Raw genomic sequence first — 15074 nt, forward strand, 5'->3', positions numbered from 1 at the left:
GTTTCTTTGAGTTACCAGTTCTGTGGTGCTGACTAACTGAGGTGCTAACATACATGGGCATGATGGGCTGGCCAAAGCAATGGGGATCAGCTGCTCCAGATCTACAGCTAATCGGGAGAAATTGGACTGCACCACAGTCCCTCTGTACCATGGGGTGGGGCAGGGGTTTTGAGTGTGTGTTTAATGGTAGTCTTTGTCTTTTCCCCCCTTTTTGTTAACAGTGGTCTGACCCGTCCCTATATATATCCACCTCCTGTGTCATTCTGGTTAGTTGTCTCCGCCAGGCCGAAAGGCATGGCGAGAGAGTATGTTTTACCTTCCGTCCGTGTGTCCGTGTGTCCGTGTGTTACCAGCTAATCTCTGGCACCGTTGGCCCAGTCGCTGCGAAACTGTGCACACACACTCCCTGGATGCCAATTCAGAACCTCTGCCTCAAATTTTTCACATGGGCCTGTTATAGCGCCACCTGGGGGCCGATTTGTGCAAAACCCATTTTTTTACATTACTCCTACAGATTTTATCCAAACGTCATGCAAATCGGTACACAGCATCTCTATAGTCATGTGATCAACACTGATCTGTCCGATTTCCCATATTCCATCCTCATTGGCTAAGGTTTGCTTCCAAAGTTTGCAGGATTGGTCCGTTTTTAACAAAATGCCTCAAATCATGAACGCAGCTTACGATTTCCGTGAAATTTCACACGCACATTCCCACTAGGCCAAGGAAGAAATGCCACCCTTTTTCACATTGGCCTGTTATAGCGCCACCAGCAGGTCTAATTTAGCAAAACACATTTTTGTAACAAAATGCCTCAAATCATGAATGCAGTGTCCGATTGAAGAATAAATGGCACCCTTTTCACATTGGCCTATTATAGCGCCACCAGGAGGCCACAATATCGTACCTGACCTGGCGGAGACCTGTGCTCCGAGGAGCACTTTCTCTAGTTAAGTTTTCAGTTCAGTTGTGTTGTTCAGTCCCAGTTTGTTTTGTTATTTAGCTTAGTTTCCTTTGTGTTGAGCACATTTGTTTTGTTAAAACATTAATTTGCAACAACGAAAAAAGAAAAGAAAGAAAAAGAAAGAAAAAAGAGAACAATGTTTTAAAACCAACAAAGTTTTCCCTGTGTCTCTCCTTCCGACCAACTCGGTCCCTGACAGATAGAACATGTCATGTGACATAAAAATGGGCCTTTTGCAGACGTGGCAGACGTGACATGTCCATATATGGACAAGGTGAATGAAGGGGCCTAAAATATAGGTGTGAAGGCTGCAGCCTGAACATCTAGGGTGCGTTCGGAAATATAGCACTGAGCGCAATGGCCAATATTACAAACTAATAGGCGAGGGCACTCCCGGTGCGCATTTCCGAACGCACCCTATATCTATATATACAATTTGAATCCTGCGCCATGTCGGTTGTCAGTATGTACGAACGTTGTATGTGGCCAGTGTGACGTAATCTGACATCACGCCAGTGTGACGTAATCTGACATCACGATGAGACGGTCGTCCCGAATATGGACACAACGCCAGTGCGTCTCACGACAGCATGACATCACGCATGACATCACATCCTACCTATAAATTCTAGGATGCCGTCAGATCGCACCAGTTCGACGGCTTCCATAGTGGGTTTTGGTCATTGGAGAGGTGATGCACGTCACCTCTTTCTGAAGTGGGTACTTTCAAAGCCTGCCGTGGATTTAGGAGAGCACAAAACTCTCTCTCACACTGTGAGGTGCCTGTAAGGTGGCACTGCAAAGTGAACGACGCGTCACGCTAGACGTTCGGGCCGCGTAGCGGCCCGAACTTCTAGTATAATACATTACAAAAGATTGTGCATGCACCTTTATTGTCACTACGGCATGCCTCTTTAAGAGCTAGTTTTCTCTACAATACAGCCTCATTACAAACAGAATCATGCAAATAAGCGTGAAAATATATGAGCATATTTGAGCAAGACTATATGATCAAAATCAGAATACATTTTATCTTCACAACACTGGTTTACATGTGTAAAGAAGTGGGTGAAATTCTTGATTTGATCAATACGATGTCAGAGATGGAGGGAGGCATGCCATTTTGGACCCTGTCTTGTTCAGTTAATCATTGTGACTGGTTCATACCCAGGCATTTGTTTTGTATGTTAATGGCTAATAGTTATTGTACACATGGAATAGTAAGCAAAGCGCCTTGGGAACCAATGGTTCCTGAGCCATGTGGCCCATAGTTCAGGAGTCTATCTCCAGTTTCTGGAGCATGAGGCAGCTTGATGTACAGTATGAGTACTGTACACCCCCTGGACATGACGCTAGTCATGTCCAATCCAAGCCAATCCAACCCTTGATACTGAGTGCCAAGCAGGGAGGCATTGGGTAGCATTTTATAGTCTTTGGTATGACTCGGCCGAGGGTTAGACAACGACCTCCCAGTCTCAGGGCGGACACTGTAACCACAAGGCCACTAAACTGGTCACACATGGAAAACCCAGCCATTAATTGACCAAATGGAATTGACCAAATGGAATATAAGCCCAGTGGGAAAGCGTTAGTCTTATAATTTGTTTTGAAGTTTTTTTTAAAATATTATGTTGGCGATATTACACATTTTATGCGCTTAAAGGATAATGCCTGTTTGGCTCCCTTCAGCAGATGACAGTAAAGTCTGTGGAAGTTGAAGTTGGAGTCCAGACCTACATGTGTGAGGCCCAGATTATTCACCTTGCACTGCCTTACTAAGACAACCTCCTTTAGGGCCATTGTATTGTACATATTTCCAATAGAAATCTTGGGGCGACTGTTAAAAAGGCATCTCAGGCTGTACATGTTTGTCGATATCAAGTTGCCATGGTTACCTGATATGTCAAACCCAGAGTACTTGGAACCCTGTGTAACTCCCTATTTGGGCAAGGCTGACATCATCATTTCATGATGTGAGATTCGAGGCAAACTCAGCCTAAAAGCTATAAGAGAGAAGGGTTCTGATTAAACCTGTTTACATAAATACTTTTGGATGAGAAACTTGAATCCCTTCGGTGTCTAAAATGTCTCGTGGATTAAGTGCCGGCTTTGATCGTCAGATCACTATATTCTCTCCTGACGGTAAACTTCACCAAGTCGAATATGCTTTCAAAGCTATAAGCCAAGGGGGTCTCACGTCCGTAGCAGTCAGAGGGAAGGACTGTGCGGTTGTTGTAACACAGAAGAAAGTACCGGACAAGCTTCTCGATGCCGCCACGGTCACCCACCTCTTCCGCATCTCAGAGAATATTGGATGTGTGATGAGTGGCATGACAGCTGACAGCAGGTCCCAGGTCCATCGGGCTCGCGCTGAGGCAGCCAACTGGCAATACAAGTACGCATATGAGATCCCAGTGGACATGCTGTGTAAGAGAATTGCGGACATCTCACAGATCTACACGCAGAATGCGGAGATGAGGCCCCTGGGCTGCTGCATGATAGTCATTGGCATCGATGAGGATAAAAAGCCTCAGGTGTACAAGTGTGATCCGGCGGGCTATTACTGTGGCTTCAAGGCCACCTCTGCCGGGGTCAAGCAGAGAGAAGCCACCAGTTTCCTGGAGAAGAAAGTTAAAAAGAAATTCGACTGGACCTTTGAACAAGCCATTGAGACGGCAATCTCCTGTCTATCAACGGTCCTGTCCATTGATTTCAAGCCCTCTGAGCTGGAGGTGGGAGTTGTCACGACGCAGGACACCAAGTTCAGGATTCTGACGGAGTCTGAGGTGGATACGCATTTGATGGCCCTGGCAGAGAGAGACTGAGATAGCTGAGACCAGTGTTGCCAGACTCTGTGACAGAAACAAGCAACTAGGTCTAGGAAAACAAGCCCAGAAGAAGCGACTATGGGCCACATGGGCACTTTAAACACACATCAGCTATTTGAAAATAGCAGATCTACAAGCTCACAACACGTCGCATCGTGACGCGTTGTGTGCTTGTAGATCTGCTATTTTCAAATAAAATCTTGGGGGAAAATTACAATAAGCAGACCTGGGAACACTGGCTGAGACCTGTGTCACCTGTGATGGAGCAACATAGTGCATGATGGGATATGCAGTTTCCCCTTGGAGATTAGCGACGTATTTGTTTGCTGTATATTTACCTCTGTTTCACTGAACAATAAAAGGTTGTGAAAAAAGAAAAGAAAGAAGAAAATATATTTGGGGCTAAATCCAGGATGTTGAGCAGACACAACATTAAAGTCATACTGTGTAACCTTTTCAAGTAAACAAGTTATTTTTTATATTATCTGTCACTGATGTTGTTTCCCACAATAGCCACATAAATTCTCTAAACCCCATTTCTAAAAAAAAAACCTATTGTCTGCCCCCGACACTTACCCAATGAAGTAGGCAATGGAAATGTGCATCTCTGCTGAACTACGTCTGGATTGATGGGGAAATGATACGCTATTAATATATTACCATACCAGTGAGCAAGAATCTTCATGAAAGGGCATCCCGATAGTCAGGGTGCCCTTTAGGGTTTGATACCTTGCTGCATCCCCTACTCTCTCCCTGTGTTAGCTGTCTTTCAAATTAAGGTTTATAAGACATGAAAAGAAACTAAGAAAAAACCCGGACTGAGAGGGAAGTCATGGTCCACGTGTCATCTGTGATGTGGAATAGGATCTTTTTTTTTTCTTAATACTGCAAAATGCATTTAACAAACTAGGGATGAATGATATTGAAACTTTTGTTGATATCCGATAATTTGCATGGTCAAATTGACCGATATGCGATATGCATTTTCCAGTAAGGCTTACGTACACTTATTATACAGTAACAGTAATACTGGGTGCAGATGCAGAATTCTAACTACCTGATGTATTAGGCCTACTGATGCACATTTTAGTTCAAACTATGTAAATTAATGAATTTAACATATTTCCAACTTGTTGAAATATTGTTGACCCCTCTGAAAGCTTCTCCCGAAAACAGATTTAATCTGCAGTCTTCATCATCTCAAAGCTTTTTCAGCTTCACATTCAAACATAAACATTATAAAATAAAATATCAGGTAAGGTTATATCGATTCGATACAGATATATCGGTGCATCCCTAATATAGACCGTATATAGGTATCAAGCTGAAAAGCCTTTAGTGATGAAATCTGCAGATTCAATCAGTGTTTTCTGGAGAAGTACCTATTGTAGCCCAGGCGTTTCGGGCCATATTTTGATGAAATCGTGCACTTTACGATACAAGCATGAAATTTGGCACACAGTTAGAGCATGCCATAAGGAACATTTTTGGCTATAGGGCCATCGCAGATTTGTCCTGTGGTAACCATGGCAACCATTTTCCAAAATGGCCTCCATCTGCTGTTATTTTACCAATAACTCCGGTGCTAGACCACCTAGGATCCTGATTCTGGTGACTAATCCTACATTTTCAAGTATGAGGAATACAGTGGTACTATTTAGAATTGTGCTGTGGTAACCATGGCAGCCATCTTTCAAAATGGCCACCACCTGCTGTCATTTTACCAATAACTCAGGTGCTACCAACTAGGATCTTGATTCTGGTGACTAATCCTACATTTTCAAGGATGAGGAATACAGCGGTACTATTTACAACATGCTACTACCTAACTACATATATCTGGCATTCAGTTAATTAAATAATAGTAAACCCATCAAAATATGTAATGGTGTAGTAGGCCTATACAGTACATGTTTTCAAACTGACACGTGAGAGTCAAGAATGCAGTACTTCACTGTTTCTTTTATTAGTAGTAGTATTGCATAATTATTTTCAATGGACTATAAGACACAACAAAGGCAGAGTACTCATGAGTCATAACCTAATGGCATATAGACCAATTATTTGTTTACCAACATTGAGACTGGACGCACAGGTGATTGCAATCAATTCTCAACCTGTTGTTTTGGGGTGCGCTGATTTCAGCACACCCCAACCCCCTCTTGTGTGTTGGCTAGTGAGGCGCGTCCTAGCGAGACCTGATAGAATGGGTTTCATTGCGCGCATACTGGTTCCGTGCAGACTGGTTCTTATCAGTGTGACGTCGTCTGTTAAGGGGTCTATTCAATAAAGCCAGATAATCTACACAATGTTAGTTGCACAGTCCACCACAGTAGCAAAGGGCAGTACACTGAAGTACTGCCTTAACACATCTGCATTGTCCACTGCATCCCTTTTTGCAACCACAGCGGAGGAGTTCCCGAAAGGCCAGGCTCGCTTCTGTGTTTTCCAGTGCACTTCCCATCCTCCTGTCAAAATTAGAATCAGCTTTATTGTCAGATCACAGGTTTACAAGTGTAAAGAAGTGGATTAAATTATTTGTATTCACCCGTCTCCTTCCTCTTCCGCCCCCATTCACCTGGGGATGGGATTTCAGGGGCTGCAACCATCGCCTGTCCCCAACAGTGGCCAGCTTGGTAGGCTGCCCTCTTTGTATGTTGAGTCAGTGCAGCTCGTGTTGGGGGGAGTCCATCAATTGTTCTGCCCATCTGGGTGAATAGCTGCTTCCGTGCCCGTTCACTGATGCCTGGCCGCTAGTGCGGTCATAGAGCAATACCACAAATCGCTCCAGAGGCTCCATCCAGTCATGTATTTTCTGTGGGATGGCAGCTAAGGAACTGAAGGCACGTGTGACGTCACCATAGGTTTTCCAGGTCTTCCATGCCATCTTCTTGCCTCTGCCTCCAAAAGATGACACTGTGTCACATCCAGTAAAGGCATGGAACATGGGTAAGGCTAAGCATCGATCTGGGCCTAATGCCCTTGCCATCTCATGAGCTGCTAAGTTACGGAAACTTTTCCCTGTTCCAAAAGCAACCCACAGCTCAGTCAAGTGGAGGCGTTGGGCTGACGTTACTGCCAGGACCAGCACATCCGTGTCTACTGTGCGTATTGTCACCTTGCTATACCCTTCCTTCACAGCATCTTCTAGGTGTAATATGACGCGAGTATCAGCCTCCTCATGTACTGTAGTTAGTTAGGTAGTTACTAGCATGTTGTGAATAGTACCCCTGTATTCCTCATCCTTGAGAATGTAAGGTTTAGTCACCAGAATCAAGATCCTAGGTGGTCTAGCACCTGAGTTATTGGTAAAATGACAGCAGGTGGTGGCCATTTTGAAAGATGGCTGCCATGGTTACCACAGCACAATTCTAAATAGTACCACTGTATTCCTCATACTTGAGAATGTAGGATTAGTCACCAGAATCAACATCCTAGGTGGTCTAGCACCGGAGTTATTGGTAAAATAACAGCAGATGGAGGCCATTTTGGAAAATGGCTGCCATGGTTACCACAGGACAAATCTGCGATGGCCCTATAGCCAAAAATGTTCCTTATGGCATGCTCTAACTGTGTGCCAAATTTCATGCTTGTATCGTAAAGTGCACGATTCTGGCCCGAAACGCCTGGGCTATTGAGGGGAGGATGGAGTGTGAGATCAGCTTTACTGCACAATTGAGATCAATTCTTTTTTGATTACTACATTGGTCTCATAAACTGAAAATAAAACAGACAATTGTGGCTCTGCGGAAGTCTTCCATTTCGTCTCAACTTCCAAACCTGTGGTACACAATTGATCTTGGAAGAACACCATCACTGGAGCATCACCTATAAAGGCCTTTACATAGTGTTGAAACCTTCACGTTTCAACAATGGCTTGTTTTGTTTCACAGTGCTACAAAATGTGATCTAGTCAATATGTGTGCCATTTAGGGCGTGATGACACAAGCCCTGAGCATTAAACATTAGTCTCCATTGCCACCAAAACAAAGTTTTGGATCCATCTCAAGTTTGTTCCTTACCTCAAAGGGATCCTAAGAAAAAAGGGCAACTTCACACTGAATATAATAGTCTTTTCCTGTCCTCAAAGAACCCAGGAGGTTCCATAAACTAAGCATATCTTCAGATTGCAGTCATCACAACCTGCTGCCTTTTAGTGTCTTACCTACAGTATTTGATAGGAAATGCACGTTGTTGTAACAGATATTATAAAGTGCCTTAACTAGACATATATGTAAACTGGATGTGGCTGGGCTATAAATGTGAATGTAATGATCTTGTCTCAATAAAGACATCTACATAGATTTCAAGGCCGGAGTTCTTTGAAAAAGTAAAAAAAAACAAAAAACAAGACATAATACAAAAACACGTTTAATTTAGTTATATACATAAATTCACTGTGCCAGGAGGAGTGGCTTGGCTCTGAAGTCTAAAGGTGCTGCAAGTGATATTTCTTGTTAAAATAAGTGTTAAATAGCTCTACATTCCAATAGCAGGCATTGCAGTAGTTTGTTCAGTAACTGGGGTCTCCCCGTCTCTCCAGCTATTTAGTAAACAGAAGGGAAAAAAAATCTGTTCAGGATATCAATTTCATCCAATCCGGAGAGTTTTATAGTGTTCCAGTTCCGTTTGCTAATTTGTTACTTTTTGTTTTAACCACAAAATACCACAGCACCTTTAAGCACATAGTTGAAGTACACAGCCCTATGATATTCTCCCACAGAAAATGAGTTACTGTATATGCATGGTACACGTATATGCATGGTACACAACGGCAATTCTGCAGTTCCCTTGCGCATTTGACGATGTACTGTACTGTATGAACATTGTTCCATTATACACAGTGAAAAGACAGACTGGTCCATAGGGTGTTGTTGGACAGACTACCACAGATCCATGGACGGTTCAAACGTACCCAGGAAATTGACATTCCTAAAAAGAAAATGCCTGTCTGGGGCTGGTCCATTCACGCAGCAGTGCTCTCTGCAGGTGTCTGTTCGTAGGTCTGCAGAGCCAGCTCGATGAAGCCCGATCTCTGAGACTCCTTCTGGGCGTAAATCTGCAGGGAAGAAGGTCATAAGGTCAGCACTGTGCGAAGAGTTAGTATGACATATGGAATTAAGCTCTAGATAATTTGATCTGAGTACCGGGTTCTAAGTAGGTATTAACCCATTAAGACCGGGAACGCATCTGTGTCATTTTAAGATTTCTTTGGCTATTCAAACATTTCAGATCTACAAGCTGTAGATCTACAAGCCGCGCTATGAGCTTGTATATCTGAAATGTTTTTAATAGCAAAAGAAATTTAAAAATGACACACAGATGCGTTCCCGGTCTTAATGGGCTAACTTATGGGTTGTACAGAAATTCTAAGCAGGTAAATAAATACACAGGGGGGTCCATTTATTCTGACATTTGAGTTAATGAAAAGGAACCTGGTCAGCTCGTGACAAGGTTATTCATCAGCTGGTATGTTGAACCTGTGTGTCAGTAACTTCAGCATCAACCATGACTAAATGAGGGGCCCTACACTACAGGAACTCTGACGGATATAGCAGAAATACATGCACGCACACACATCCCCTGTATTGCTAACCTTCCCACATCAAATGGCTGTCATTCTCAATGTCCCATCCAATTTCTCTGAGGCCAGGGGTCAACCTATGAGCCCTAATAGGAACTGATGTGCCCGGGGCCTGGCCCCTGAGTTCCCACACTAAAAACACACTCAACCTCTAACACAGGAAATCTCATATGAGATGGCCTTGACGTGACCCCTCAAGAACCACACCACTCTCTGTTAATAATATGTGTGCTTTTCGGACTCATGTGACCTTTACAACGCATAGATTGAAACGCAACTGGAGGCTGCAATAAAACGATTCAAAAGTTATCATGAAAAATTAAAATGGTTAATCATTAGTATTAATAGTACTTAAATGAACTCCATAGTTTGTCAACACAAAGACGCCTCAGGAGCACATTGTACTGTCATGAAACACCAAACTGCTCTAGCCTATCGTCACTGTTGGGCAGAAACCTTGTATCTCCACATTTCAACCTTTTTTCATGAATGAATGCCCTATTTTATATTTCATATAAAAATACATTATATGTCACAATAGTGTAACTGATCTACAAGCTCACATTGCGTCTCATCACAACATGTTGCGCTATTTTTTGGAAAATGTTCGCAGAGATTCGGCAATTTTTTAACATTGCAATCATAATGACACGCCCAAAACAGGGACACCAGGAAAGACACCCGGCTAAGTCTGTCCGCGGGTTTTATGAATATTTAACCAATGAAAAGTATTAAAGGGTAAGACCACTTTGGTAGAGGTTTTTTTAATAAAAATGTCAACTTCCTGTTGATTTTACTATTTGAAGATCTGGATCCGGATCCGCGGATCTAGTCCAGGTTTTCTACTTATTAAAAATGGCAAAATCAACAGGAAGTTGACATTTTTATTTAAAAAAAAAACAGTACTGGGTTTGGTGATGTTCTATATTGTCTGAATCAACTTTGTTTGCGTTCGTTTATGTGCTAAAAGAGTGACTTTGAGAGCTGTTTTACCGTACAATGTAAGACTTGTAAGTCAATGAGGAGCATATTTTGAATTATCAATTTCTAATCAATGGAGCAATTATTTTTTATTTCTTGCCCACCTTTGGAGTTACATCATGGCAAGGTAACTACACAACCCAAACCTCTACCAAAGTGGTCTTGCCCTTTAACAATAGCTTGTGACTACATTTTGGGCCCAAATGCTAAATGACACAATATTGTCAGATGAGCAAAAATCTTCATATTTTGTGTCATAATACAAGACACAATAGCAGTGAATATCAAGCATTCATGGTACCTTGAAAACATGATTTCATTGTTATGAGATAAAAATTGAATCATGTGGATCTCGGGATCACATGGGAATGGCATGGCTCCAATGTGGTCTTGGACTTCATCTGGCCAGCCTGTGACATCAGTCACCTATGACGTAATCCATTAAGTATGACTCCAAATTTAGGCAAGGTTTTAGTCCAATCAGAGCCACATTGTTTACCATTGTAAAAATGTACGTTGAAGATTTTCAAAAAGTCAAAGAATAATGTGAAACCAATTATTAGTGGAGGTACTTCTGTGGCCCACTGGCAGTGTGCACACAAGACATGATGGCACTGATTGGTTCAGCAGTTATACAACGACAACAGGGTTTTCTTATGCGTTTGTGTGCTCACCTTGAGCAGGTCTGTGCCAGTGGCCTGCTGGCTGGTAGCCTCCTGGGCTGACTCACTGTGAGGATGAACCATGTGGAACAGAGACACCAGGCTCACTGCATCCTGAAGCCTGGGGGACACATGGGTGTGTGTGTGTGTGTGAGGACAAAAGCAGGACAATAGCGCTAGGACTTATAGTGACTTTACACTCAGTGTTAATTTAACTCCCAGAGTGTAGAACTTTAGTTACATTTGTACTCTCTTCGTAGTTACAAATGGATGAATTAACATGAAGACGTATCACCATAGCTGTCCTCCACAACATGGACAGATTAGCTACACAACACCCAAACTCACAGATCTCTCTGCAGCGTGTCTACGATGAGTCCATCCGCCCTGCGTGCGTTGACCAGGTACCAGGCCATGCCCCCAAAGTGTCTGCTGGAGCGCAACAGCTCATATCTGCCATGCTTATCCAGGTCTTCATAGGTGGCCGCATGTACCTGAACACAAAGCGCGCGCACACACACATTTACTGGTACAACGCATAACACCGACTTCTGTGTACGTTTCTCCAGTGTAAAGGTCCTTACACACCGGGGGCGATTTTTTTTCATGCGAATAATATGTTTTTTTTTTTAAAACCTTATAAAGTCAATGCAAGCTTCCACATCAGTTTCGCGGAGCGAAAAAGCGTCTTTTATTTATTCGGGCCGAGTCCGAGTTTTGCGTATATTCGCATAATCGCCGGTGTGTAATGACCTTAAGTCTCTCGAGACAGACTGTCGGCTCAAGTTTTCGAATGCTTCCGGCTAACAGTCGCCGTAAATAAAGCAGATGTCTCACCCATTTGCGTTAAATAAGTCCTTAAAAAAGTTATATATATATATATATATTTTTTAAAGATATTTAAAAATATATTTGCAGGAACAGAAATGACAGAAAGATGCACAGTTACTACCTGGGTTACACTGTCTGATTCTGACCCCAGCGAGGCAAACAATAATTGTCAAAATATAGGGAGAGAATCAGTGCCATCTTACCCTGATGTAGTCCGCAGAATCTGGCTCAAACTGGACCAGACACAGGTCCAACACGTCTGTGTGACGCTCCTGGGAGAACACCAGCTGATGGGAGCGAGAGAACCACGGAGGGATGATGAAGGAAGAGGAGACAAGAAAGAGATAATAAAGAGTCAATAATAATCAAACATTGTCCCTCCATAAACAGAAGAAATCGAGGCATCTTTCATCAGACAAAGACTAGCTCTTAGGAAGTAAGGACATTAAGTAGATCCAAAATAAAATGAAATTTAGAAAAGGGTGATGGGAGAGCGACATTCAGTTCCATAAAAACAACATTGCATATCGTCGCTGTCTGCCGGAAACCTTGTATGTGCATTGAGCAAAACCGGAATTTTCCAACTTTCATAAAAAGTTGAAATATGGTTTCTACCCGACAACATCTATATACTAGAGCACTGTACCACTGTATAGCATAGAGTAGCATGGAGGGATAAGGACAGCACAGTTGATTAAATCAAACTTTCCCATCTCTCACCTTGAGGTTCTCCTCCTTGAAGATGGCGGGCGCTGAGAGTTTGCGTCCCTCCTTGGGAAAGTAGACCTGGATGAGCCTGTCTCTCTCCTCCCACACGGCCTTCCTCAGGGTCCCGCTGGGCTCCCGCACAACGATGAACCGCTCCTGCCGGGAAAACACAGCATGAATCTAGCTGGCAATGGGGAGTCAGACCAACAAGGCACTGTACATAAGACAGACAGCATTTCCCTACCCTGTGTGGGATGTTGTACGTAATGTCAGTGAAGACATATCTGGCTGTGTCCATGCCCTCCAGGATCGGGTCCACAGACAGAACATCATCAATTGGTTTCCTCTCAGGCAAGACAGGAGGCCTTTTCAGTAGCTTCTTTGCCTGTTCAGTCGCCTGCCTGGTTGCCTGGGAAAAGACACCATAATATTGCTTAGGATATTCAGATCGCTCTGCAAGTCAGTGTGGTACGTGTGCGCGTGTGTGAAGAGAGAGAGAGAGAGAGAGAGAGAGAGAGAGAGAGAGAGAGAGAGAGAGAGAGAGAGAGAGAGAGAGAGAGAGAGAGAGACAAGACACACACACAGCAAGAATATCTAAAAGATTATGAGTGTGTGTGCACACCAGTATCATCTTAGTCCGTGTGAGAGGGAGAGATACAGATCATTTAGACCAACAAACAGTGGATACACAGGCAGAGTGACGCGGTACCTCTTCCAGTTGCACATCAGTCATGAGTTTGTATGTGGGCGGCTTCAGCTCCTGTTTGACGGGCCGGAAGACTTTCTGCAGGTCCAGGCCTGTTATCCTGGTGAGGATGTCTTGCACCGCTGGGTCCATGTACTGTGGCTTTGCATGTTCGTCTAAGGGGGCTGGAGGACACATTCTAGTTGAATTGCTTGTGCAAGTGAAGCCATGTATACATAGTATGACGGTGCCGCTTGTAAAAAGAAAAAGAAAAAACAGATCTACAAGCTTACAAGGTGTTATATCACAACACCGTGGTTAGCTTGCAGATCTGCTCTTTTAGGCAAGCGACACCCTTGCAAGATGGTACATGAAATACGATGCATATATGTTACTGGAAGAGAGCTAAAAGACCGAATTTACCCAAACATCCTGCTCTGGTCATCACAAACGTCATCACAAATTGACACAGGGAAGCACACACTTATGGGGCACACAATTGACAGGTGCTTGTGATTGGTGCGGGGTAATGAATCACTCCATCTGCCAATTGTGTGCCCCAAACATTTGTGCGTCCTAAAGGAAGTTTAGATATATTCAGTCCTGCATTCATTCCCAGGCCCCTCGCCCAGACAGAAAGTCGTCCGTGTGCAGCTCGTGGAAAAGTGGAGATATTTGACTAAACACACGTTTTCTGGCAGAACTTTCAAATGGATATGAAACTAGAGGACAATATCTGACTCCAAGTCTTAGGAATTCATTATTGGGTGAGTACAGACGGAGTTTAGAGCACTTTTACGGCCGCGCAGATCGTCACTACACAGCGCGTCGTCCAGACTGATCTATGACTGTGTATTTGGAATACATGAAATGTATGTAAGATCACAGACATTCTAGGGCTTGCAAATCCCTGAGCTTGTAGATCTGCTATTTCTGAAAAATCCCTGGCATCCCATTTTTTGAGATGGGGGTCCGCGGCCAAATACATATCATTTTGGGGGTCCTTGACATGAAAAGGTTTGAGAACCACTGATATAGAATATGGGGGTTGTGATCATAGAGTTAGGCTGTGATGCTAACGTCACACACGCTGCAAGGTCAGTGGTAGGAATGAATGAATTACAATACATTTATCATGCAGACAGTTTATAAACATACAACTCTTACAATGGTCGGGTGTCGTTCCGCTACACAGCGTCCTCCTGCTGAACCTGACGACAACGTGAGTCCGTTTATCGACATGTTTTACCCGAGAATAGCTTCGGAATAAACACCGTGCTGCACCGAGCGCCGCCATGATTGTTGTTACCTCACCGAGGGTACGAGCTTTCAACTTACAGCTGCATGATGGGACATGTAGTCAATACAGCCAAGCCCGTATTGGCTCGACTCCAGTGGGGGGAAAAGTACTCAAATGTTTTACTTAAGTAAAAGTATCAATACTGCAACGTAGAAGTACTCTGTTACAAGTAGAAGTCCCGAAAATGTACAAAAGTATTGGTAAATGTACTTAAAGTATCAAAAGTAGAAAGTACTCATTATGCAGAATGTCCCCAATTCACAAGTTTTCAAATGTATCAGAATCTTTTGAAAATGGCAGATCTACAAGCTCACAATGCAGCTTTTTTCAAATGGCCGAAGTGGTTAATGTATGTGTTGAACTGATAATCGGCTGATTGTTTGACCAGATCCAAAGCCACTATGAGAATATGCTTTAGGCTGTGGAAACCAACTATTGATGAATTGTATTGATGCTTATCTCTCTGGAAGGAGTTAATGTCTCTCAGGGTCACTGATGGAACTCAACTCAACCAATTAAGGCATGTCCAGC

The 15074-nt window shown here is 43.3% G+C and overlaps 2 protein-coding genes across 2 annotated transcripts; one reads left to right on the top strand and one right to left on the bottom strand.

Moving 5' to 3' along the window:
- Window positions 1–3048: 3048 nt before the first annotated feature.
- LOC311051159 (proteasome subunit alpha type-6-like) lies at window positions 3049–3789 on the top strand (the record flags this gene model as incomplete). Its single annotated transcript, XM_084065577.1, has 1 exon — window positions 3049–3789. The coding sequence occupies one exon, from the start codon at window positions 3049–3051 to the stop codon at window positions 3787–3789; it is 741 nt and encodes a 246-aa protein (XP_083921703.1).
- Window positions 3790–8147: 4358 nt separating this feature from the next.
- mrps22 (mitochondrial ribosomal protein S22) lies at window positions 8148–14542 on the bottom strand. The gene is made up of 8 exons (XM_084064496.1): window positions 14411–14542; window positions 13268–13428; window positions 12803–12967; window positions 12571–12714; window positions 12054–12137; window positions 11368–11513; window positions 11032–11140; window positions 8148–8851 (listed from the first exon to the last, which is right to left on the bottom strand). The coding sequence occupies exons 1-8, from the start codon at window positions 14538–14540 to the stop codon at window positions 8759–8761; spliced, it is 1032 nt and encodes a 343-aa protein (XP_083920622.1). The 5' UTR covers window positions 14541–14542; the 3' UTR covers window positions 8148–8758.
- Between the last annotated feature and the right edge of the window lie 532 nt (window positions 14543–15074).

Source organism: Gymnoscopelus microlampas (assembly GCF_963454915.1).
Source record: "Gymnoscopelus microlampas genome assembly, chromosome: 8".
Classification (NCBI taxonomy): domain Eukaryota; kingdom Metazoa; phylum Chordata; class Actinopteri; order Myctophiformes; family Myctophidae; genus Gymnoscopelus; species Gymnoscopelus microlampas.